This window comes from Myotis daubentonii, chromosome 11, assembly GCF_963259705.1.
Source record: "Myotis daubentonii chromosome 11, mMyoDau2.1, whole genome shotgun sequence".
NCBI classification, from domain to species: domain Eukaryota; kingdom Metazoa; phylum Chordata; class Mammalia; order Chiroptera; family Vespertilionidae; genus Myotis; species Myotis daubentonii.
The window spans coordinates 42,807,163-42,831,251 of NC_081850.1; the positions used below are offsets into that span (position 1 = coordinate 42,807,163).

At 43.6% G+C, this 24,089-nt stretch overlaps 1 protein-coding gene across 8 annotated transcripts in view; it reads left to right on the forward strand.

Annotated features, from left to right (window-relative positions):
- Window positions 1-224: 224 nt before the first annotated feature.
- Window positions 225-24,089, forward strand: part of PCSK5 (proprotein convertase subtilisin/kexin type 5) — a 416,215-nt gene continuing 392,350 nt past the window's right edge. For 5 of the 8 annotated variants that reach the window (XM_059656941.1, XM_059656936.1, XM_059656940.1 and 2 more), the window contains exon 1: window positions 228-923. In XM_059656941.1, the coding sequence (XP_059512924.1) occupies window positions 732-923 (192 nt within the window). In that variant the 5' untranslated portion in view covers window positions 228-731. Of the gene's footprint in view, window positions 924-24,089 lie in introns of all 8 variants that reach the window. The other 3 variants (XM_059656934.1, XM_059656933.1, XM_059656935.1) reach the window with 3 other exon arrangements.

Consider the following 24,089-nt stretch of genomic DNA (forward strand, 5'->3'; position numbering starts at 1 on the left):
TAAAACCAAGATATCTACACCAGAGCTCTCCTCCCAGCCCTTTGGAAAGTCTCGCTTTTACTGCGCCAACCCTGGAGGTTACAGCCGAGAAAACCCGGCGGCGCTAGGACCGGGTTGGCGCCTGGCTGGGGCCGCTGTCGGGCGGGCGGGCGGAGGAGGGAGAGGAGGGGGGAGATGTGGGGAAAGGAGGGGTGTTAAGGGGGGCGGGGGGAGTCATTTATGCAGAGCAGGCGCTGCTGCCATTGCCGCTCACTCTCCCCGCGCGCTGTTTGGAGCCGGAGGGAGCGCAGGGAGCTAGCAAGCGAGCGCTCGGAGCCCGGGCCAGCAGAGGGGGCACCCGGCCGCTGCCTGCACCGCCGCCTCCACCGCGCTTGGGGGCCCCGCGAGGAGCGAGGGCGAGTCCAAGAGTCCGGGAGCCGAGCCCGGCGAGACCCAACTGCGGGAGGGCGCCCGTCCGGCTCTACCGCTTCCAGCGCGCGAGCGGGAGAGCCCCCGCCGATCGCCCCGCGGGCGGGAGAGCTGGGAGCGCAGGTCCCCGCAGCCCCAGGGATGGTCTAGCCGCCGGCGCGAGGCTCGCTGCTCTGCTCCCTGCTGGGGCTCGCCGCCCGCCGCCGATCTCCCGCGGCTGCGAGCCGGGGCGGCCCAGGCCGGAGAAGTTAGTTGTGCGCGCGCCGCGGAGTGCGCGGAGCGAGCGAGCGAGCGAGCGAGGAAGGCTGCGGAGCTCGGGGGCCATGGGCTGGGGGGGCCGCTGCTGCTGCCCGGGACGGCGGGACCTGCTGTGCGTGCTGGCGCTGCTCGCCGGCTGCCTGCTCCCCGTGTGCCGGACGCGCGTCTACACCAACCACTGGGCAGTCAAAATCGCCGGCGGATTCCCGGAGGCCAACCGCATTGCCAGCAAGTACGGCTTCATCAACGTAGGACAGGTAACGACCGGCCGGCCCGGCCCTCGGCCCTGAAGCGGCCGGGGGAAGGGGGGATTCCCCTTCAGCGGCACGCTTCTCGTCCCCTCCTCTCCGTCCCCCTTCCCCCTCTTCCAGATGTGCTCTTGCAGCTGTTCTAACTCTTGAGCGATGCGCTCTCTCTCTCCCGCCCGCGTTCTCTTACACACTTATATACACGCACTCCCCAAAGTTGCTGGGGGTTTGCGTTTTGTTTACTAGTTTCTTGCAAGCCACGAGGGACGGGCAGGGTCTCTGGAAAGATCATGAATGTGGATACAGCCCCCGTGGTGGCCTCTGACCCGACCGGACCTGTGAACCTGCAAAGTCGGGGAGCACTAGTAGCCCGAGCTCTTTTTGGGGAGGGGGGAGTTGGGGGTAAGCACGCCCCTGGTGCCGGCTCCTTGCGGTTTCCTCGAGCCGGAGTTAGAGGGAGGCGGGGAAGATGAAGCCTTTCCTACTCGGACCTGAATTTAGCCCAGAAAGAAGTTTCCTCTGTTTGAGCCGAAGAGATGCTGGGCGCTGGAGGCGCAGGAGGCGCAGGAGGCGCAGGGACTGGAGCTGGAAGAAAGGACGGAGATGGAGGGAGGGAAAGGGGGCCGGGCCCGGGGTGAGCGCAGATTTGGGGGCAGCCCTCCCGGCTTCTTGGCCTCTTGCGCGGGATCTACTTGTGGGCTCCCGTAGAGGGGGTCGGAAGGGGAGGTGGGAAACAACCTCCAAGACCCGCTGACCGGATTCTGCTCTGGAAAAACGGCGAGCCTTCCCGGAGAGGGATGTGCGGAGCCGGGAGGTGGCGCGGGGCGAGAGTTGGGCGGGCAGCGGGGCGCGGGGTTGTTTAGGGGGTACCTCTCAAGGGCTTTCCGCAGAGCTGCCCAGCTGGGGGACAATGAATTGAACGGTGGATGGGGATGATTGTTAGCGCCACAGATTTGGAGGTACCTGCGGGCGAAATGGTCTTGGCTTCCTCTATCTCTTTCTTGCAAGAAATGGGATGGAGAGGGCGGCGTAAGCGGGTCCCAGAAAGTGTCTCGCCCCACCCCAGTCGCTTTCCCGGGGCTGACCGGAGGAAGAGGAGGCCCTGGCCAGACCCTGAGGACACACTGCTGAGATTGGGAGGCGAGAGTGGCGGGGGCGCCCTCTTAGGAGACGGCGTCTGGGACTGCTTGGGCATGCACGCGCCCAGCAAGCCCTGCCAGGGTGAAGCGAGAACGGGCCAGCTGCTGCCGCCAAAGCAGCAGAGCACAGGCCATTTCTGATGCCACTGAGCTCCACGTCCAGGAATGTGAGCCCTGGAGCCCTGGAGCCCTGGGACTATGAAGGCAGAGCTGCTGTCCTGCCTCTAGAAAGAGCTAGGGAGCGCCTGGGGGTTCGGAACAGTGGGAGCTTAGGTCTGACACTTGCTGGTCCCCAAGGAGGACTCCTTCTAGAGAAGCCAGTCTTGTGGAGGACTGAGACCAGGGCTCGGGGCACAGCCTGTATCCACCCCTCCCCACCCCCACCCAGATACACACCTGGAAGGAAGTCAGGGAAGCCAGCCAGAGTTTGTTGCCTGAGTGCCTGTCATCTTCAGGAGAATTCCATTCAAATGGCTTGTTAGTTAGGACTCTGCTGGCTTCTTTTGTCATTGGTAGAAAGCACTGAGTCTTCTCAAGTCTTTTTATATGAGCTTAAAGTTGGGTGCTGCATGGGGCTGGGGGTGTAACTGGGAAGGCTAACACTGGAAGTAGCTATGCTAATCTTTCTGGGTTCAGCTAACATTGAGCATCTTCCATATGCCAGGCATATTTGGAAGAATAAGTTCTTGAACATACACTGCTTCCATAACCTAAACCAAACGACCATTATTTCTGTGTGGATTTTACTTCACATGGAGCAAAGAGGAAACCAACACTGGAGAAGTAGACACGTACAGGGTCACCCAGCTATGATTCAGACCTAGGTCTCCCTGATCCAGGCCTGTTCCTGCTTGAATCCTGCCTTTTAGAGACTCCCTCCATCCCATGGAAGGAAGGAGGAAGAAAGCAAAAGCCCTGTATCCCTGAATTCTGATTTAGTGGCTTGGTGGACTGGACACAAACATCCAGTCTTCATTCAAACACGCCTGGACTTCTTGAGTCTAAGAAGCTTCATGACTTGCAAGGACCAAAAGACCTGTATCCAAAGGAACTCTATGTTAGATCCTGCAGAACTTGGCAGAGAGAAGAGCTTTCGTCCCCGAACCCGCTTTTGAATAAGCAAATATTGCAGTGTCCTGCAACCTCGCCTGGCTTTTTGCAAAGAGCCTTCTACCATGGCTTTTCATTTAAAAAGTAATACTAAGAAAGTTTACATACACATCATGCCAAACACCATTTATGGTGGTTTTATAAGGCCAATGAGGAAATTTAGGGCTTACAGATGTTACTGAAGACCCCTTGAACTGAAGCCATAAGCAGTGTAAAAAGATCAGCTATTCTTACAGTGTAAAGCATTTCCTTTGTAGATCAAAGGGGAGTAGCCCTATGCTAAGTCTTTGGGGTGGTAAATTGAGTTCACACCCGCGATATCATTGCACTGTAAGGGCCAAATGTATTTCTTATCCATTCTTAACTGCTCTGACCTTTTAACACTTCAGACCTCGTTTTGTTATTCTTTCTTTCCATCAACAAACCAGCTGTGGTTCAGTTGAGGGCAGTAACTAAGTTGCAAAGGTCCCTGAAATACTCTCCTGTTTTTCCCCATTTGGGCTTGGGGTTCCTCCTCATGTGTCACAAATTGAACTGAGACCTGTTATTGTTCCTGAAGTCCTGGTAGTATTTTTGAGATCTTCAGTATAATATTTTAGGTGAGTAAGGCAGTGAGTTTTCACCACAGTATAGGTGCAGTCTTGGCTATCAGAATGTCAGTGTAATGTTTTGTGTAGCATCTTAGCATTTAAAAGCCACCAGAGATAAAGTTTCTGGCCTGGAGATTTCTACAGAAAAGAATAGGCGTGTCCCTTGTGTTCATGAGAGATAGGATGTGCCGAGTAACTCAAGAGCAAGCAGGCAAACAAACTGGCAAACAGAACATGCTTGACTTCCTGGAAGGAACAATAATGAGGGTATCCCCCCCCTCCCCTTTGGTGATAGAGATACCTTATGTTTTTGGTAGGTTTTCACATAACATTTATGTTTTGTGAATGGTCATGCCTTGAAATTCTGAAGTGATACCATAATTAGTAGTAGTAGTTGTCATGTCAGCATACATTGTATTTTGCTTGGTTTTAGTGTCAGCTGTAGAATGCCCTGCCTCTTCCCCTGTAAGCCCTGACTCCTAACCCTCTGAGTATCTGGTATGACCAGCACCTGCTGGGCCAGCTGAGGGTCAGTGTGCCTGCCTGTTGGTCTGCATGGGGATGGAAAAGAGGGCTTAGTCCTGCCTCACTAATTGTGTGCTCTGACCCTTTCAGCTAACAATGTAGTGATTAGAGAATAGGAATGACATAAAGGAATAAGACCTGACATAATATTAATTATGAACTTTTGGACTAAATCTACAAACCAGGAGGAATTAATTTCTGGTTATTTGAACCCAGGGAGAAGCTCCCCCATGAAGGTTGTTTGCAATGTGCAGTAGCTGCATTTATCCTTCTGCAAATTGCCTCTACTCCTGGATTTCAAGCTGAGATTGCCAGTAGCAGAAACCCCTTCCCAAGCCATGTAACTTACCTTGAGCAAGGTTCCAGAAGGATAAAGCCAGATTCAAGCAATCCTGGGGAAAAGTTCACCTGGAGTTCCCACTGAAAGCATAGACTTGGAAACACCAATGATGACACGTGCAAGTCTTTGAGAGCAGCCAAGTCATTGAACTTAATGGAGCCCCTGTTCCTTCATCTGTAAAATGACAAATCTCTGGATAATAGACTGAGTTGACTATGCATTGCCCAGCACATGGTTAGGCTTGCAATGCAAGTTTTGTTGAATCTGAATGGGCAATAAGTGAGATTCAAACCTTATTGAGATAGAAAGAAAGGAAGACTTTTTTTTTTTTTTTTTTTAATGGGAGATACAAAAAAGGTGAAGATCGGAAGATTACATTTTGGGTGGCTGAGTAAAAAACGAAGTCAGAGCTTTGTAGATAGGGAAAATGGTTTTCCATATAAACTAACAACTTAAGCTAGTTTTCTGTTGGATTCTAAATCATTCCAGCTGGTTTCCCATGGCAGTGCCCTCCTCTCAGGTGGATCCTTGTTGTAGTCTGTTAAATATTAAAGGGTAAACTTGCTGGAGATGGAAGAAAGGGAAGAAAAATACTGGAAGGTTGATTATTATATAAAGCATCTTCCTTGGTACATTATGTTAGACTAGACTTGAATTTGTGTTTTGTTGAATCCTGAATGTAGTTTGTATGAGGAAAGTTAGAAGCAGCATTTCCAAATCAGTAGGAAGATCCTTGCTCAGAGATGTCCTGAAGGCTTCCCACTCTGCTGATTAATTTTGACCTGTGAGTTTGTGGGATGATTGAAAGGTTGATAAACAGTGGAGAGTGAGTTCTGGGTGCATAAGGATGGCATTGGAAATAAGGAACATGGCTCGTCTGATGGGTTCTATGGGAATGGACTGTGCTCCCCTGGTTAAATCCTTAGGCATTTTGTAAGCAGAAAAGTAAGTTGATGTGGGAGTCCTAGGTTGATCCCTGTGTGATACATCTGGCTTTGCACAGGGCAGATCTTCACGCCTAAGAACCTCGGCCCTGACCTTCGCTGGCCTCTCTCACATGCATAGTTCTCATGAGTAGGGGAACCTTTCATGAGAAAAAGCAGTGCAGAGTGCTTGGCCTGATGATGGCAGGTCTGTTGCATTAACCTCATAGACTAGGAATGGCTTGTATGTGGCCATTGGGATTTTCAGGGTCTATTTGAAATGAAAAACTGCATTTTTGTGAGCCCCAAGGCAGCTGAATTTGCCTTATTGCTATCTTTCATGAGCTTGTATCCAGAGGTCCTAACCTTAAAGGTCAGCCAGAGAAGCAGGGTAGTGTGCTGGGAAAAGGTCCAGGGATGTCTGACTCTTTGGTTCAGGGAGGGAGTCCTGACCCAGAAACCTCCCCTGGGCAGGGAGGGGTATTTGTGTTGTCGGTTCAAGTTATGTGAAGTAGTGTCTGGGTTTACCCAAGGCTGAAGTATCTCCAGGCATCGCTCTGCTTTGGGACTTGATTACTTGGCTAATTCAGGTTGGATTCATTGACAAAGAAGCTAACTTTGGCTTTCTGGATGATAAAAACGAATGCTTGCAGACATTCATGCATGCTAGAGGATATATATGCATATATGGGTGTATCTGTCTATAGATGTAAATCTGCTAATTTTTATTTTTATCAAAGTTAAATTTGCATATACTTTAGAGTGAAATTACTCATGCAACATTCTCACTAGTTTCAACAGATTACTTCTCTATATCTAAGGGTACTAAGAAGGAACAATCAATGCCAATAAATTCTGCAGTTTGTGTTAATCTTAGGAGGTAAATGAGGCCAGAAAGGAAACAAGACAAACCTCACTACAGATCAGATTATATAAAGCCGTACATGCATGCCTAGGCTAGGGAGTTTCAACATTATTATGTAGGATAAAGAGTTATATTAAAGGTCCCCGAAAAGGAGGCAGCAACTTATTGATTCATCGAACATGGGAGTCCACCATGTACCATATATAAGATATTCTCTGCTCTCAAGAGAGCAGTTACCCATAACTGTTGTTCAGCAAGAGAAATGGAGTTATAGGCAGTATAGCATGGTTCAGCCATGCCTGGTGTTGTCCATTGTATAATGAGCTAGAGGAGGCAAAGAGGCTATTATGTTGGTAAAGATTATTGGTGATGAGCAAGAAGCTGTGGCAATGGAGGTGAAATAGATTTGGAAGCTTTTGTAGAGATGGATTCACTATGGCTTGGTCACTGAGTGGAAGTGGAACTTGGAAGGGAAGGTGAAGATACCTGCAAAGTTTGCAGCCATGGGACCAGGAGAATGGGGGGCTCATTTGTAGAATTAGAACAGTCTGTGGGAGCAGAGGTTCTGCGTTAATGGAGCTGGTAGATAGAATGGCATGCACATAGTAATGTCCATTAGGCAGATTAGAATTTAGGGTGGGAAAGAGGTGAAGACAGGCACTCATCCTCAATACCAGTGAAGCTGTGGAGGTGCATAGGATTGGGAAGAGATGAAGCAGGAAGGGAGAGGAGGGCTGAGGATAGAACCTAAAGTGTTTCCACTTAGGGGAAGATCAGAGTCAGAAAGCCACAGGAAGAGTGGGAACCCCTTTAGAGGGTGCACCACAGTGCGAACTGCCATAGAATCCAGAGAGATGAGAACTGAAACCCAGCTGAGAGATTTGGTGATGAGGCGGTTACCAGTGCCCTGCCTGCCAACACTTGATTGAATAATAAGCGGGAGTTGGGGTCAAAGGGCAGTAGAGGGAGTGAGTACAAAAGTTCTCATTGCACGTCTGCCACCTAATCTCCTTCTCATCAATGTATTGAGGGTAGTTTGGATCACAGGTCTAGAAACAGTCTTAATACTGCTACTTCCTAGTCAGGGACCCTGGGCAAGTACCTGAAGCTCTCTGTGCTTCAGTTTCTTCATGTGCATCAGTTTCTAAAAAGATCAAATAGTATTCCCCTGATGGAATTGTTGTGAGGATTAGTTCAAAGTAGTTAAATAGTACCTGGAACCTACTATACACTCAATAAATGTCAGTTATTATATCTTGGTGTGTTTTTTTTAACCAAGTTATAATCTGTTTTTACATACAGTTTTCATCCTGCTGTTTTCACTTAACATTTTATTGTGAGCCTTTTTCCAATGTTACTAAATAATTTTAGACAAATTTTAACAGCTGCATAATTGAAAGCACCATACTATGTTATAATTGGTGTGACCATACATCGTATTGTGCCAGAGATAGTCCTGATTTATGCCTGTGGAAATCAGTTCACCTCCGTTGAGTGTTTTTTACATCCCTGTTCACTTTCAAATATGTCTGAATTTGGAAGAGAAATGATATGTATGGTCACTCTAATTACATGTATATTTGTGTGTGTGTGTGTGTGTGTGTGTGTGTGTGTGTGTGTGTAACTGCACATCTATCCTTCCATGACTTGGTGAGCTCCTCTGAAATGCAGGGTGGTGCCTTATTCCTGTTGTATCCCAAGCATCTAACATAGTGGGTGGCATAGGACAAGCACAGTGGGCACTTGGATAGGAAGCCTAAAGGGTTATGTAGGGAGGAATAGATTTGGAAAGGAGAGGAACACTGATGTCTTGAGACTGAAGAGGAATGAATTAGAGATTCAGGGGAGTCCAAGTTAGGGAGGAAGAGAAGGGAGTGTGTATGTAGAATGACCTGGATCTCAGTCACTTCAGAGGTGAAGGCCATCTGCAGAGAGAGAGTGATCAGGGAGCTGGGCGACACTGATACCTGGGTGTTCCAGTGTTTTGGAACCTTTTTAGGGAATTCTGATAAGAATCAATGACTGAGAATTGCCAAATAGAATGAGGTTATTTGCTGCGTGTACTTAGTTATTGCTGAGTAACTAGTGGTTAAATGAATGAGTGAAAAAAATGAACCAATCTGTATTAAGTTGTGGTTTTGTTCCTAATGCTCAGTAATTTCTGATTAGAAAAGGATAAAACAGGGAATTAGAATTTACCAGAGTGGAAGGGAAGGTAAAAAGATACTGTGGAAGCCTGGAGGTGGGAGCAAGGGAGAAGAATGGTTCTTGAATACCAGGGGTACTACCTTTGAAATGCTTGACCGTCATGTCCAGGCTTTAAGGAAGGTGATAAGGTCAAAACAGGACTGGTGGACCAAAGGAATAGGGTGGGTGTAAGGGTTTGAGGTTCAAAATAAGATAGGAGGGCCAGTTTGGTAAGAGTGGTTGAAGTGGAAAGATGGGAGCCATCCCAGTAGATATTTTCCCCCCTGTAAGATCTAGGTGAATGCTATTCTTCATGACCATAAGGTATGGATGTGCTGGTGGACTGACCAGATGGAGAACAGGTGAAGGCCAGCAGGGTAGATGGAGTTAAACTGTGAGGCTGGGAGAATGGAAGGGTTATCAGTTTGGATAAGATGAAGATTCCAGGTGATTTTTGCCAGTATACACACTGAGCAGACAAACATGAAGTCTGCTCCATACTTCAATTCTCCTCAGATAAATTTAGGTATTATCTCTCCTTTGCACATCTGTGCACCCTTATTTGCACTGTGGGTCCTGTATCAACTTAAGGGATAAAGACAGACACATGGGCGATTGCTTTCAACTCCCAAATGTGCCTTCGCATATTTGATTGAAAACTGCAGATTGTGTTGAGCACTGAATACAGAGGGAGGGGTGTAAACAGAGAATGTGAAACCAGAAATAATATCTAAGGATGATTTTAACATGGTATATGCATGCCACACTTTATGTTTACCTCCACCTTAAGTTGTCATGTAGCTTCTTTCAGTTACTATAATTAAACCCATAATTTATTCATATGTCACGTATTCTGCCCTTTAGTACATTATTTTATATAGTAAAATGAAGCTAGATTCCGAACCTGTCTTTTATGTTACTAGTTTTCTGCCTGATAGGAGAGAGATGTATTTTTTCAAGTATGTTTTAAAATGTCTTTATAGATTTCTCTCTATTATATACTATTTTTAGATTGCTCTATATAATAGACCAATTTTCTTGGCATTTGTATGTTAATCTGATTGTTAAGTTAGGGTTAGCATCACAAAGGAAGCATTAAGTTTCTAGTTTAATCCTCTGTGCATTATCTCAGAGGTTATTTCTCTTGAATTACATTGTGGATACCAGGCCAGCACTGAAACTCCTTAACTTTTATTAAAAGCACACACACACACACACACACAAACACATACACTCATACACATACCATCTATGTGTCTGTACCAAGTACTTATGGTCTGATATTTTTGTAGTAAGCACTTAAGGTCTGGTATTTTTCTGCTCGGTGAAGAAACTCCTCCAGCTGTAAAAATAAGCCGTTTCTCTCCACATCGCTGTTCCCAGGGCTTATAACTTGTTTTAATTTGTTGAAGTTTCTCAACCAAAATAAAACCGGGCAGTGCTCTGTAATCTGAATTCAGTGTGAAGAGGGAAGACAATCCCAGAGCCCTTAATCTGTAAGCAGATATCCATAGCTGTAAGTTTGGTAGTGTACTTGCTTACTTATCCCGGGCCTATTCTAGTTGTGGTGTTTTTGTTGTTTTTTCCCCTGTGTGTGTAGAGGACCTCATTCATCAATTTCAAAGTTTTTCAAGAGAAAACTAAATTGTAGGCCAGTTACGATTTATTACAGCCTAGCTTCCAGCAAAACCTTTTTCTCTATTGTTTTGGTAACTCTGGGGCATCTTTCTATTTGGTTAGTGCTTGTGAGCCAGTTGACCAAATGCTACATGCTTTGACTCTTCACTGGATGATGTCATTGCTGCTGGGCTGGTTGGATAATGCTGAGAAGCAGCAGCAAACAAAATTCAACGTTGATAACAGGTGACTTGCATTCCCTTCTGGGTCCTGCCCAGCCACTAAGTTGCCATATACTTATGAGCTAGCCACAGGTTTTCTCTGTCTTAAAGGATTAGTCTTATTCATTGTTTTATTTTTAAAATAATTATTGAAGGATCCGCAACAAGAAGGTAAAAAGATAAACCACAGGGTGGGAGAAAATATTTCCAATCATGCCTGATGAGAGACTTGTATCCAGAATATATCAGGAATCTCTACACTCAGTAATAAAGAGACAAATAACCCAATAAAAAATGAGCACAAAGGATCTCAATAGACAGTTCTCCAAAGAAGATATACAAATGGCCAATAAACATATGAAAAGATGCTCAACATCATTAGTCAGCAGGGAAATGCAAATCAAAACCACAGTGAGATACTAGTTGACACTCACTGGGCTTGCTATAATCGGAAAGACAGATCACGGCAGTATTGGCAAGGATGGAGAGAAATCGGAACCCTCCTACCCTGCTGCCAGAAATGTAAAGTGGTGCAGCCATTCTGGAAAACCGTCCGGCAGTTCCTCAAAAGGTTCAACACAGAGTTACCGTGTAACCCAGCAATTCTACTCTTAAGAGAAATGAAAACATTTGTTCTCACTAAGACTTGCAGACAGAAGTTCATGGCAGCATTATTCATAAGAGCCAAAAAGTGGAAACCACTCAAATGTCTATCAAGTGATGAATTGATAAACAAAATTTACTGTATCTGTGGAATAGAATATTATTGGGTGGTAAAAGTTGCAACATGGATGAACCTTGAAAAAACTATGCCAAGTGAAAGGAGCCAGTCACAAAAAGCCATGTATGTATAGTATGATTCCATTTATATGAAATGTCCAGAATGGGCAAATCTAGAGAGACAGGAAGTGATACAGGCGTCCCCAAGGGCTGAAAGGGTAGGGGGAATGCGAAGTGACTGTTAATGGGTATGCAGATTCTTTTTGGGGTAATGAAAATATTCTAAAATTGATGGTGGTGATTTTTGCACAACTCTGTAACTATATTAAAATCTTTTGAATAGTACACTTTAAGTAGGTGAAATGTATGATGTGTGATTTATATCTCAATAAAGCTGTTGAAAGTAGTTATGGAGTCCCTATTGTTTATCAGCCATTCTAATAGTCACAATACTATAATATTTGTCCTTAATAAGCTTATATTACTATGAGACCTTATATTATTATGGGAGGAGTCAAACTATAAACTGGTAACGAAATGAATAAAATCACTTCAAATTGTAAGTGTTGTTGGAAAACAAAATACATTTGTTGAGTAAAAAGTGGCTGAGGTGGGAGAACTCCTTTAGATCAGCTGGTCAGGGGGGTCATTGAGGAGGAAGCGAGCAGAGGCCTGGATGTTCTGAAGGAGCCAACCACCCAGAGGAGAAAGCCAAGTGCAAAGGCCTCAGGGAAACAGAAAACCAACCGCTGGTCAAGTTAACACCGAAGTGGTTGAGCTTGAAGTTGGAGACAATGATCTTAAAGTTTCATTTTGGTGGTGCCATCTCCCTTTCAGAGGCCACCAGCAGCTCCCATTTGCCTACGGTGTTTAAACAGATTCCTTCTCCGGGTTTTCAATGGCAACTACTCGTCCTGGAATACTTTTATGGTCTCTCTAGCTCTGTCCTTAACAAAAGCCAAACTGGACTCCCCATTGAGATATTATATTCAATGTTTTCCCATTTCTGTGCCAATCTTTCCACCTGGAATATTCACTGACCTCTCGCTCTTCTGGAATTTCTATCTCTTCTTGAAGGCACATCTCAATGTCACCTCTGTACCTTGCTCTGGAAGTACAGGTATAGGTAAAATATAGGTATAGTTAGCTCAAAATTCTCTTTGGGAATTTAGTCTCCCCCGCTTCTTTTGGGGACTTATTATTAGAGCATGGGGTCTTGCTCTAGATAAATAATAATTAAATATTGGTTGACTCCAAAAGTATTTTATGGCATTCAATGCATATGAAATGAAAAACAAATCTGAACATTAGGGAAGAAATACAAAAAATTCTACGATCCAGTCAATGAGGAAGGCTGAGTGTGCTCTGTAAAGGAGTATGGTGAAAAGTAGTAATCTAAGACTGATAAGTCATTTGTGTGTGGATCTAAAGTCCAGGGCTTCCCAGGAAATAGCCTAACCCTTATCGGACCTTGGCATGATCAGCAGGGTCATTCCCTCTGGCTCTGACTTCCATGAGAATTCTTTGTGTGAGAGTCAGAGTACACAGTGTGACATTGTCTGCTCCGGTGCCAAGTTCCAGGTCATCGTAGGATGGGGATCGCTTCTCTACGGGTCTTAGGGAACCCCCAAGGACCCTGGTGGCTGCGATCCTCTCCCAGGGGTGGCAGTGGAAGTCTGTGTCCATTGGAGCAGTGGGAAGAACAGCACAGTCTACCCTCCCCAGTGAAGGAATTGGTCAGTAAGAAGAGGTTTCAGACCACAGGCAGATTTTACTGTTTGTGTAGAATTAATGGAAAAAACAAAAACATAAACCAAATTTGGTGCACACACAAGGTCCTAAGGCTCTGTCTAATGTAAGCAGTAGGTTCTTGTGATGGTCAAAGACTCGTGGCAGTGCCTACTTGGCTTTCGAAGGGCCAAAACACTGAAGTTGAATCTGCATGAGAGGAGGAATTGCCGACTCCCAGGACAAACTGACATAAATGGACCCTTGCAGCTTAGTCCATAAGGAGCGGCTTCAGAAATATCATTGGATCAGGAAATAAACTCAGGACACATAGAGCAGCTATCCCCTTAATTATAAAAGGAATGCTCTCTTGGTTGGGTGACATGGCCAGAAGCCAGTCTCTCAATGGAGATGGGTCTTCTCATCTGACCTCTTTATTTCGATCAGATCTCAGTCTCAAATGACCAATCCTTCAGGCTCAGGCTGATGGAAGGAAAGGTGAGTTATATTTTCTGGGTCAGATGACAGGGAGATGGGGAAGCTGAGTGTTCCCATGCTGTATACAGTCCTAGAGAAGAACTATTCCCTCCTCTCAATTGTGATGGTCAGTTGTTACTTCTTTTTTTGGACTACTACACTAGTCCTCCCCATTCCCATTGCCTTCCCCTTCAAAGCTTGCCACATAAGACAGATTAATTTTCTCAGAATCTTCTATGGTTGAAAAGACTACTTCTTATTCTTCCTTCTCCCCCATCAATTGCTTCCTCTCACTCCCCCCTCCTCTTCTCCTTTCCCTCCTTCCTCCTCCCTTCTCCTCCTCCTCTTCTGTCTTCTCTATTCTAAACATCATTCAACTAAACACTTTACCATTCTTTGCACCTGAACCGCCATGTTCTACTTCTCTGCCCCCACTCACGTAGTCCCTTCTGCCTGGACATCTCACATCCAGTTCTCACTGGTTCTGCAAAGCCCTTCTCAGATGTCACTTCCTCAAATTAGATGGCCTGTGGCTAAAACCGCCTTCGTTCAAACTCTTATCGAACTTTGCTGCTTTTTGCTGGCCTTTGACATTTTAATCTTGTATTCTGTATATATTTTATCTCCTCTGCTGGATGGAAACCCCTTCAAGAGGTTCATCTTTGTATCGTATATGGCACTTAGAGGAATGCTCTGCAGTTGAAATGCCCTCAGGAAACTGTTCTGAACTGGATAAATGGCTGTGAATAAACACAGGAAGCTGGTAAATGGAGACATTACTACTGTCCACTGAATATTGCTGGTTCTCCACCTAGCTATGTGATAGGATTGTATTCCCCTATTTTGGGTGGTAAGGGTGGCCAGGTAACTTCCATGAAATGTGAGAAGTGAGACATGTCCCTTCTGTAACCATCAGTGCACGATTTTCTGGGAGCTCCAGGTGGGATGCTCCATTAGCCTGGGTCCCAGAAGCAGCAGGGCTGGTGTAGACTAAGAGATGTGATGGAAAGGGGGAAGAGGATTCTGTGATACTCTGAATAAGAACCCTGTAACTTATTAGGAAGACCTTAGTGATCTCCAGTATACATTTTGCTCATCGTGTGAGCGATAATTATATGTGTTTAAAAAAATCAGAAGCCAGATAATAGGTATTTGCAAATGTGCCTTGTAGTTCTGTTACTTAGAGATTTGCATTTCCTGAAGAAAAGACACACACACACACACACACACACACACACACACACACACACAACCCCTGAAGACCCCAGAGCTAAATTGCACTGTGTTGCTTCTCTCTGGCCTCATCAACTCTGCAGATAAGACTTGTTCCATGAGTTCAGATATACCTGTTCATGCCTGCTAAGCCTTTAGAAAATTGAGAGTATTTCTCTTTTCCAAGAAGAGAGAAACTTAGTGTGTTGCAGTTTGCCTTTTACTTTCCCTCACCAAATGAAAATAACGTGTTAACTCTGCACCTTGAATCATTGTTTAATAGAGGACTTGCTTTCTGCTTGCAAATGGCATTTGCTTGTGCCGTTTCTAAGGTCCACCCTGTGCTTTCAGGATTACAGCACCCATTACTGCAGAATCCACTTAAATCCGCTACCTTATTCCACTGGACATTATGCCTTAGTTGTTAGAGAACTGACTTCGCAAACATGTGGGTATCTGTGCACTGTGTGGACACAGCGGGGAGCATCTGAGGTTTAAAACGTTATGGCCTGAATTTCCAACTGTTGAAACGAATCCAAAGCAGCAGATTTTTCTTCTTTGGCAGGACAGAATTGAAGCAACATGCAATGATTTGGTTCGCCGATTTGCGAGCTGTTAAAAATCGGAATAACTCAAAATGAGGAGAGTAAGTGCTGCATAATGTGAAAAATATTCTAAAGGTCACATGTTGTGCAGTCTTAGACAAGTTAAGTGCCGTTAATCTAGACCTATTTTGAATAAATTTGAAACACTGCATGTGAACATGTGGATTATTTTACTAAAATATTCTGTTACTAAAATAGTCAAAATCTTATTTAGTTCACCCTAACTCTGAAAGACAAAGGTTATAGTGAACCCAGAAAGTGCTTCTGCCACTTTCTTGTCTCTCAGCGATGGAGGCCATGGCTGGCATTTATTTCTTTCACTTGTGGGTGTTCCCTTTGCCATCATTTTGCCCTTTGACATTCATTGCCGATGGTTTTAGAATATCTGCACTATGCTAAGTGCTCTACTGAGCCCTGGAGATGCAGAAGAGCACCAAATGCCTGGAAACTCACATACTCACAGGAGGAGTGTACCAGCCTGCTGCAAAGACAGTCACCCAAAACTCAGTGGCTTAAAATAGGAATTACTATTTTTAATTGAGTGTATTGGAATAACATTGGTTAATAAAATTATATAGATTTCAAGTATATGATTCTATAATACATCATCTGTATATTGTATTGTGTGCTCATCACCCCAAGTCCAGTTGCCATTTATGCCCCCTATGCCTTCTTCTACCTCCCCTGACAAATAATAATTATTATTGCTATGAGGCTGTTAATAGCAATAATAATCATTTGGTCAACTGATGGATCAGCTAGGGCCTGGTTGGTCTAGGATGGCTTCAGTCATGTTCCTGGTGGTTGGTGCCAGCTGCTTGCTTGGATTATGAGGGCAACTGGTCATGTGTACTGGTCATCATCCAGCAGGCTGGCTTGGGTCTCTTCCCATAGTGACAAGAAGGCATGCCAGCAGCCAGAGAGAGAGAGAGAGAGGAATCCTCAATGTGCAAGTCCCTTTCAAAGTTCTGCTTGTGTCCTATTTACTAACATCCTGTAAGTCAATACAAGTCATATGACCAAGCCCAGCTTCAAGAGGTGGAGACATGGACCTTGCCCATTGATAGAAGATTCAAAGAATTTGTGGCCATGTTTTGCATCTACCACAGGGAATTTGTTAATAAACACTTGAATAGAAAACAAAAAGTATGTCCGTTGGTGGTAAATGCTATGGATAAAAAGCTGAGAAGAGGGAATGTCTGGAACACTTTTTTTCCCCCCAATTGTAAACAGAACGACTAGGGACATTTACATGAGTAAAGATCTGAAGAAGTTGAGGTAAAGAAATGAGGCTTACAGATATCTGGGAGCAGCACATTCTGGTGGAGAGAACAGTCAGAACAAAGGCCCTGGGCAGGAGAGAACCTGATGTGTTGAAGGGACAGCAAGAAGACCAGTGATGCTCTGTGAGCAAGTTGGTGATCAGATGGACTAGCGAGGTAATGGGGTGGGTTGGAGAAGTGAGGTAGATCCTTCTCAAGTTTTAGTGTGCATGTAAGTCACTTGGGGATCTTGATAACATGTAAGATCCCTAATTTAGTAGGTCTGGGATGGGGCCAGTTCTGACAAGGTCTCAGGCGGTGCTGTGGCTGGCCTCGGGACCACACTTTGAGGAGCAAGGCTCTAGGTCTTCACAGGTCGTGCACAGTAAGGACTTTGGATTTTCTCGGAGGGAACAGAAAGGCCATTAGACATTTTTGCACAGAAATGTGACCTGTTCTCTACTACATGAAAGGGCAAGGTAAATGTTTACGTTTAAATACATACACATAGGGAGAGGGAATGGGACATCATGCAGGCTAATGTGGAAAAGAGCATTGTCTGAATTTAGTGTGCCATCAATTCAGTCATCTAAATACCCTTTTCTCCACAAATCTGTTTCCTTTACTCTGTTGCTGAACAAGAAAGGGGCCTGTTTATGGACATCTCTCAACCCTACCCCACTCCCATACCAGCTCCATTCTAGAAGGAGCCGGCTCTGTCTCCTTGCAGTTACCCAAATCCTGATCACTGGTGCTCTTCTGACTTGGCCTTTTCTTCCCCTGATCCCTCAGCTGCCTTGACTCAATGGCTCTCAATCCTGGCTCCACATTCCTGTGCCCTGGGACTCTTTAAAGATACCAGGAGCCATTCTGCTTAATTGGCTTTGAGTGGGTCCTGGGTGTCTGTGGTCTTCAATGAACAGCAGGGTTGAGAACAACCACTGGGCTCATTTCTTCTGCGGCACCGGATAGACCGGGTGTGTCCTCAGACTCTGCCTCTCTTTCTCTGAGGAATCCGCTTTCCCTCCCCTCTGGTCTCAGCCTTCTTGTTTCATTAACATCAACACATGGGACTCATTCGCTCATTTCCAGCCTTATTTGCATTTTGATGATCCAGCCTCAGTAGTCAGATTTTGCTTAATTATAGTCTATCTGCATTTGGGGTAGAGTTGTTTTTTGTATGGTTACAAATGTATGAGCATCTAAATATTTGTTGATGTTTCATGTCACATATTTGTGCTTTTTTGTGTAATTGATGCTGAAAGGCCCTGTCCACATGGCGGATCTTCAGATGACCTGCAGGAGGGCAGGACACCAGGAACTGGAAGATCATTTAGCTCCAGGTTTCGTATTTACGAAATATCTCCCAATGAGCCCGTAGATACAGTTTCATGCCTTGGCTGAACGCTGAAATACAGTGTCCCTTTAAAAACTTGTATATCATGTGTTATTATATTTCACTATTTTAGTAAGCATGGTGCATCCTGAAACTATCTGGTGAATAGCATAGTTATATTTTGATATTACATGTAAACATTAAAATAAATAAGCTTTATGTTTTTAGCATGTATTCAAAATATAGAAATGGCCTGATGTTTGCGTCAGCCTTGGAGAGGTCCTTCTGAAACCCTACGTGATTCCTTAGAGTGTACCGCCCCTTTTAATGTAGCCTATATGTATATAGGTCTTATATTAAGGTCCTGTTTGTTCTTTAATGACTTGTTTTCTAATCACTGTAGGAAATACAGAAAAATGAAAGGCACTGCAAAATATTATCTGAAAATTGTGTCAAATTCGCTGTATCATCATGTACCAGGAATGACAAGTTAATGTATGATCAACTTGTAACAGATTTAAACTAATTATTAACTCAACCAGATGGGCTTACTTGAGTGTTATCATAAAGGGCTCTGTGATGGGAGAGTATGACAAAGTTCTATAAAATTTATTGCTTGAGTCTTGCTGGCCGCTGCATTCCATAAGGCACTGACTTTTGCCCCCTCATCATCATGTCGGATTTGGTTATTCCTTACTGTTGCGAAGAAAGTGTGTGTGTGTGTGTGTGTGTGTGTGTGTGTGTGTGTGTGTGTGTGTATGTATGGGGGGGATATGTTTTAATTAATGGTATTTCATTTGTCTTGAAAGAAATGCCACTTCCAACAGTCCATGGCTTTGGAAGAATCCTAATAATGTCTCCTAAAATATAAATGGCTCTCAGGTAGCTAGACCCGTTGGGTTTTAGAGTTGTGAGCAATGGTGTTACCTAGTCCCCTCATTATGAAGATGAAGAAACTGAGGCCCCAAACGAGGACGTGTGGATAAAGGTATTTAGCAAACCTGAGTTCCAGTGTCAAGCTCTTATGGTAAAAGCGACTTCTGAGAGTTACTTTATTAATGATGTAATGAAGCTTTTCTAGCCATCTTGATCCTTTGTAGGATGTGTGTATAGTTTTTCACTCATCCTTGCTAATAATGTTTGTATTTATCAGGACCTGTATTTCTTTAGGAGACAATGTACAGGGTGGGGCAAAAGTAGGTTTACAGTTGTGAGTACATGAAGCAGAGTTTATTCTTGTGTTATTATTTATTAATCATCGTAGTATTTTGCCATACAAACAACTATAAACCTCCTTTTGCCTCACCTTGTGTGTGTGGAAAATTGGTTAAGGGAGTTTGTATATGTAGGTATGCAGCATATGAATAAATAACTTGATTTTGGAGGCAATCTTTCTTTCCTTATTCTGTGAAAATCTGACTTTTATACCCTTTTATCTTGCTAAGAAATGCCAGATATCTTTTACTGATTGATACAGCGAAAGGTCAGTTCTACCAGGGTGGCTGTTTAGTAATAAGTAAATGATTTATCTAATGACTAGAGCATGAACATCTTGGTAGGTCCTGGGAACCAGGGAAGTCAGAGGCTCTTATTGAGGGAGATGAACATAGTAATTATTTTTGCCTGTAGGAATATGGCTATGAACTAAGGGGGTGCCTTTATCTATGACTGCAAGTTAAACTCAGCTTTCCTTGCCTGATGCAGTTGTTAAACGATGAGATGAAGGGTTGGTTGTTGGATACATCACTTCACACTGAGCTTGTAAGTTCCATTTATAGGCCTGTGAAAGATCTGTACAGTAACTAAAATAACAGAATAGAGGCTTATCAGCATATTTAATGCAGAAACTGAGAGTTCAAATTAACATGATATCTTTGAGATGGGAATAAATGCTTGTGACTCCCATTCTCCAACTTGGGTCTTTATCTCTTTACTTTATTGGGGCTTTAAACTTATTTCACAACTTAGCTATAGAATGTTGGCACGTTTGGCCTAAGAGGGAGGAAAACTTGCAAAGCCCTGTTCTTCCGCTAAATTGCCTGCATCTATTTGAGCAGCACAAATGTAGCGATCAGGCAATATCCAGTGTTTGGAACATTAAAATAATTCATGGATTAATTTCCCATCCTGTGGAAGCCTCAGAGAGAAGCATAATATAAATTAAAGACACTTTTTCTTCATTTTTCCAGAAATGAGGTATCTGTCCAGATAAGGATATGACTTCAGTTACTGCGAAAATCTGTAAACATTGCAATGATTCTTTTGGTAAAACACTGTATTGGGTTTATATTTTATGTCAACAGTAAGTACTTAGGAATGATAGAAAGGAGATACTTAAAACTCAATCTACTGCACCAAGAACATTTTCTTAAACATCACTTCTAACTTTCTATTTTATGGATACAAACATTTACTTGGTGGGTATAATGGTTATTTAAACTCCTTTTTGGGGGTTTATTTGATATATATTTAAGACTAAGCAAACTGCTGAGATATAGGTCAATGGACTTTTTTATGTTAAGAAAAGAATTAAAAGCTTGGGATGTTAGTCTCAGTATTGTTGAGATAAAGATATTAATCTTGAAGTTAATCAAGTTGGAGCTGAAACTTTAATAAAAATCGAAACTATGACTCCAAGCATAAATTATGATGTTCTTTAGCCTATTTAGGTTTCATATAGAATAGTGAAAAATAGCAGAGCTTGGTACTAGAAAAATCTTGTTTTTATCGTTTGCTCATAGGGTAATGTTGGATAAATTGATGAATTTAGCTGGGACTCAGTTTTATTATTTGGAAAATCAGAATAATAATTCTTATTTCACAGCACTCTTTCATTTATTCACTCATTCTAAAAGTGCTTATGGGCAGCCATTATATGCCAGGCACTGTGCTGGGTGCAGGCAATATACAAAATTTTAAGTTAGTAAGGAAATAAATAGCTTGACAAGATGGAGAGTAACTGGGGAAGGCCATTTAGCAGAGAGGTCAGAGAATGCTTTTTCTGACTAAGTAATGTTTGAGTGAAGGCCTAAAAAAAATGAGATGAATTAGGCAATGAGAGATTAAATTAAGGGAAATCCAGCCAGATGGGAAAGTAAAGGCTCAGGTCATAGGCTGAGAAGGCGGCCAGTGGGGTTAGAGCACAGTGAGTGAGGGGGAGGCGCTACTAGTAGGAAGGTAAACAGAAAGGTAAACAGAAGACAGATCTGGCAGCCCCTCATAGACCCAATAAAGACATTTTTTATATTTTATTACAAAAGTAACAAGAAGTAATTGATCAGTTATAATAAAGCCGAATGAAATTACCTTAATTACTCATATAAAACAATGTATGGGAAAGCAGTTTAAAGATGGAGAGAGTATGTGTATGTGAGCCATTAATTTTGCCGTTACATAGAATAAAACAAGCAGACAAAAACATGTGCCATGATGAGTTATTTATCCTGTTTAGGAGGTTGTAAAAATCTTAAAGTGGGCAATCACTAACGGTGCTAAAGCATGCCCATAATCCAAAACACTGGCATTATTTTTCCACGTATTGCAGGTGAGGCGCAATGGCTCTACCTTGGTACTATTTTGCTTAACCTGATTCCAAATTTTGTTTCCTATGAACATGCCTCCCCCGAAGAACTGCATGCCACCTGGGAATTAGCATCAGACTGAATATCTGCTCCTCGGTGACTGAAAGAGTAGCTAGTCCATTTGGGCAGAATTATGAATTTATAGTCTTTGGAAACCATACCCAGGTAGTGTCAATAAAGCAGGACTCCAAGAGGAGCCATTGATAATTTAGTGCAAATAAAGCCTTGTTTTATAATTTGAGCCTGTCTGCTGATATAATGATGATGATATCGGGACCACTTTATTCATTTTCCCTGTGCTTGATGAACTCCCATTCAGGTGGATGAAATATAACATTTTTTTGTACTAAGACATTTCTTGAGATATGAAAACATTGTACGTGAAAAGAGGAAGAAAAATATGATCTTAGGGCTTGAGATGTTTATTGAAAATTTACAAATAATTATTGAGCTTTCTATATGAAAAACAGAAGCTAAGAAGATATAATCTACATAAATTAGAATATGGCAGGACCTGATGTTTAGTGGAAGACAACTTTTAATTTTTAATAGTTAGAAATCATTAGTATGTATATCACCTGTGAAATTCTAGTTCTGAAAATTTATTCACTTGGGCATGAAATGAACCGATCCTAGATAACTACCTCTCTCTTAGTACTGTGAACATTATTAACATTTTAAATTATCTCCTAGAATTGAGTTTGGATAAAGTTCTACTTGAAATCCAGTTTTATTTTAAACAGATTGGGCTCACTGCATTATAAAAAGGGTAAAACCTAGAATTAAAACCCTTTTTATTATGCAGATTGCATGGGTATACGGAGGGTGGGTTTGTACCTTATCTTGACTGCACAGGTCAAGATAGTCAACAGGGTGCTTGCATCCTTTTTTGAATGTTGCTTCGTCAGTCATACCCTTTCTCCCCTCTTGAACTGAAAGTTGGCTGAGCATGGTGGTGACTAGATTCTGATTCAGGTTGGGTGGGGCATGTGAATGTGCATTCTGCTTAGCTCAGAGGTCCTCCTGGTCTGATGCTTCTAGTCACAGGGCCACACTTCGAGAATCACTCATATTGGTTTTTGACTTACTTTCAGAGCATCTATATTAGGTGTGTGATTAGCAGCACTTAGAGAATGAGCTATTCTCATCTTTGCTTCAGAATTACCAGCCATGTTTTCAGACTTTATAGTAGTTTCAGAGGACTCCGTCACTTAGCATACTCAGTCATATTTTGTCCTTGCTAAGGTGGCATGGGAGTGAAAGTGCTTTTCTAAGATATGTGGAAATAACTTCATTTCCTTGATAAAAGGAAAGCTTTACATATTGTAATGATTCTCAGGGTAGCTGCTTGCTCTGTGTAATTCCAAATGTTGAGGTGGTTGCTATGGCTTTAGGGAAGCTCTTCAGTTGAATGAAGCCAATTTAAAAATATGTTTTAATCCAAACAGCTTTTTAATCTTTGGCTCTTTCATTTGTATCACCTTTCCAGTTAAGTCACTTTGATGATTGGGCTTTTCCTTCTAGACTTATTTTTTTTTTTGGTTGGGGGGAGGGAATCAAATTTATTGAGGTATCATAAACCTCAGTAATCAAACATACAGTACACTTTCATACAGGAAAATTCACTGTAGAGTTCTGTAAGTTTTGAAAATGCCAGTCATCATAGAATCAACTCCCTAATAAATACGTAAAACAATTCCATTACCTTGGAAAAATTCTCTAATGCTCCTTTGGAATCAGCCTCTTGCTACATCCCCAACTGCTAATGGATTTTCTGGTCTATGTTATGGCCTTTTCTTAAATGTCCTGTAAATGGAATAATACAGCATGCAACCTTTGAAGCCTGGCTTCTTTCTCTTGATATAATGAATTAGAGATGATCTCTGATTAATCAATTGGTAATTTTTTCCTTTTTATTGATGAGTAGCATTCCATTGTGTGGATGTACCAATTTGTTTGTCCATTCACCAGTTGTAGGATATTGGGTTGTTTCCAGTTTTGAGTGATTATAACTAAAGCCACTATAAATAATTCATGTATACATTTTTGTGTGAATGTCAGTTTTTATTTTTCTTGGGGAAACTATTTAGGACTGGGCTTTCGGGGTCCTATAATAAGTGAATGTTTAATTTTATTATAAACTAGGGGCCCGGTGCACGAAATTCGTGCACTGGGTGTGTGTGGGGGGGGGAGTGTCCCTCAGCCCAGCCTGCCCCCTCTCACATACTGGGAGCCCTCAGGCATTGACCCCCATCACCCTCCAATCGCAGGATCGGCCCCTTGCCCAGGCCTGACGCCTCTGGCCTAGGCGTCGGGCCCGGGCAGCGGGGACCTGCAGTGGCAGCGGGGGGCACCGCGATTGCGCGGGCTCCGCCCCTGCCCCTGCAGGATGCCTCTGGCTGAGGCGTCCGGCCCGGGCAGCGGGGACCCACAGCTGCAGCGGCCCCGCGATCATGGGCTCCACTTTAGGCCCAGGCAAGGGGCCCCTAGCTCCTGGGACTGCCAGCTTCGACCGTGCCCAGCTCCCATCGCTGGCTCCACCCCTACTTCCTGCTATCACTGGCCAGGGCGGAAAAGGCACCTGATTCTCCCCCAGCTCTTAGCTCCCCCCTGGGTTTCCGATCACTGTCAGTGGCAGGGGGCATCTTCCTGCTTTCCCTTTCGGATCCCTGCATTGTGCCTACATATGCAAATTAGCCGCCATCTTGTTGACAGTTAACTGCCAATCTTAGTTGGC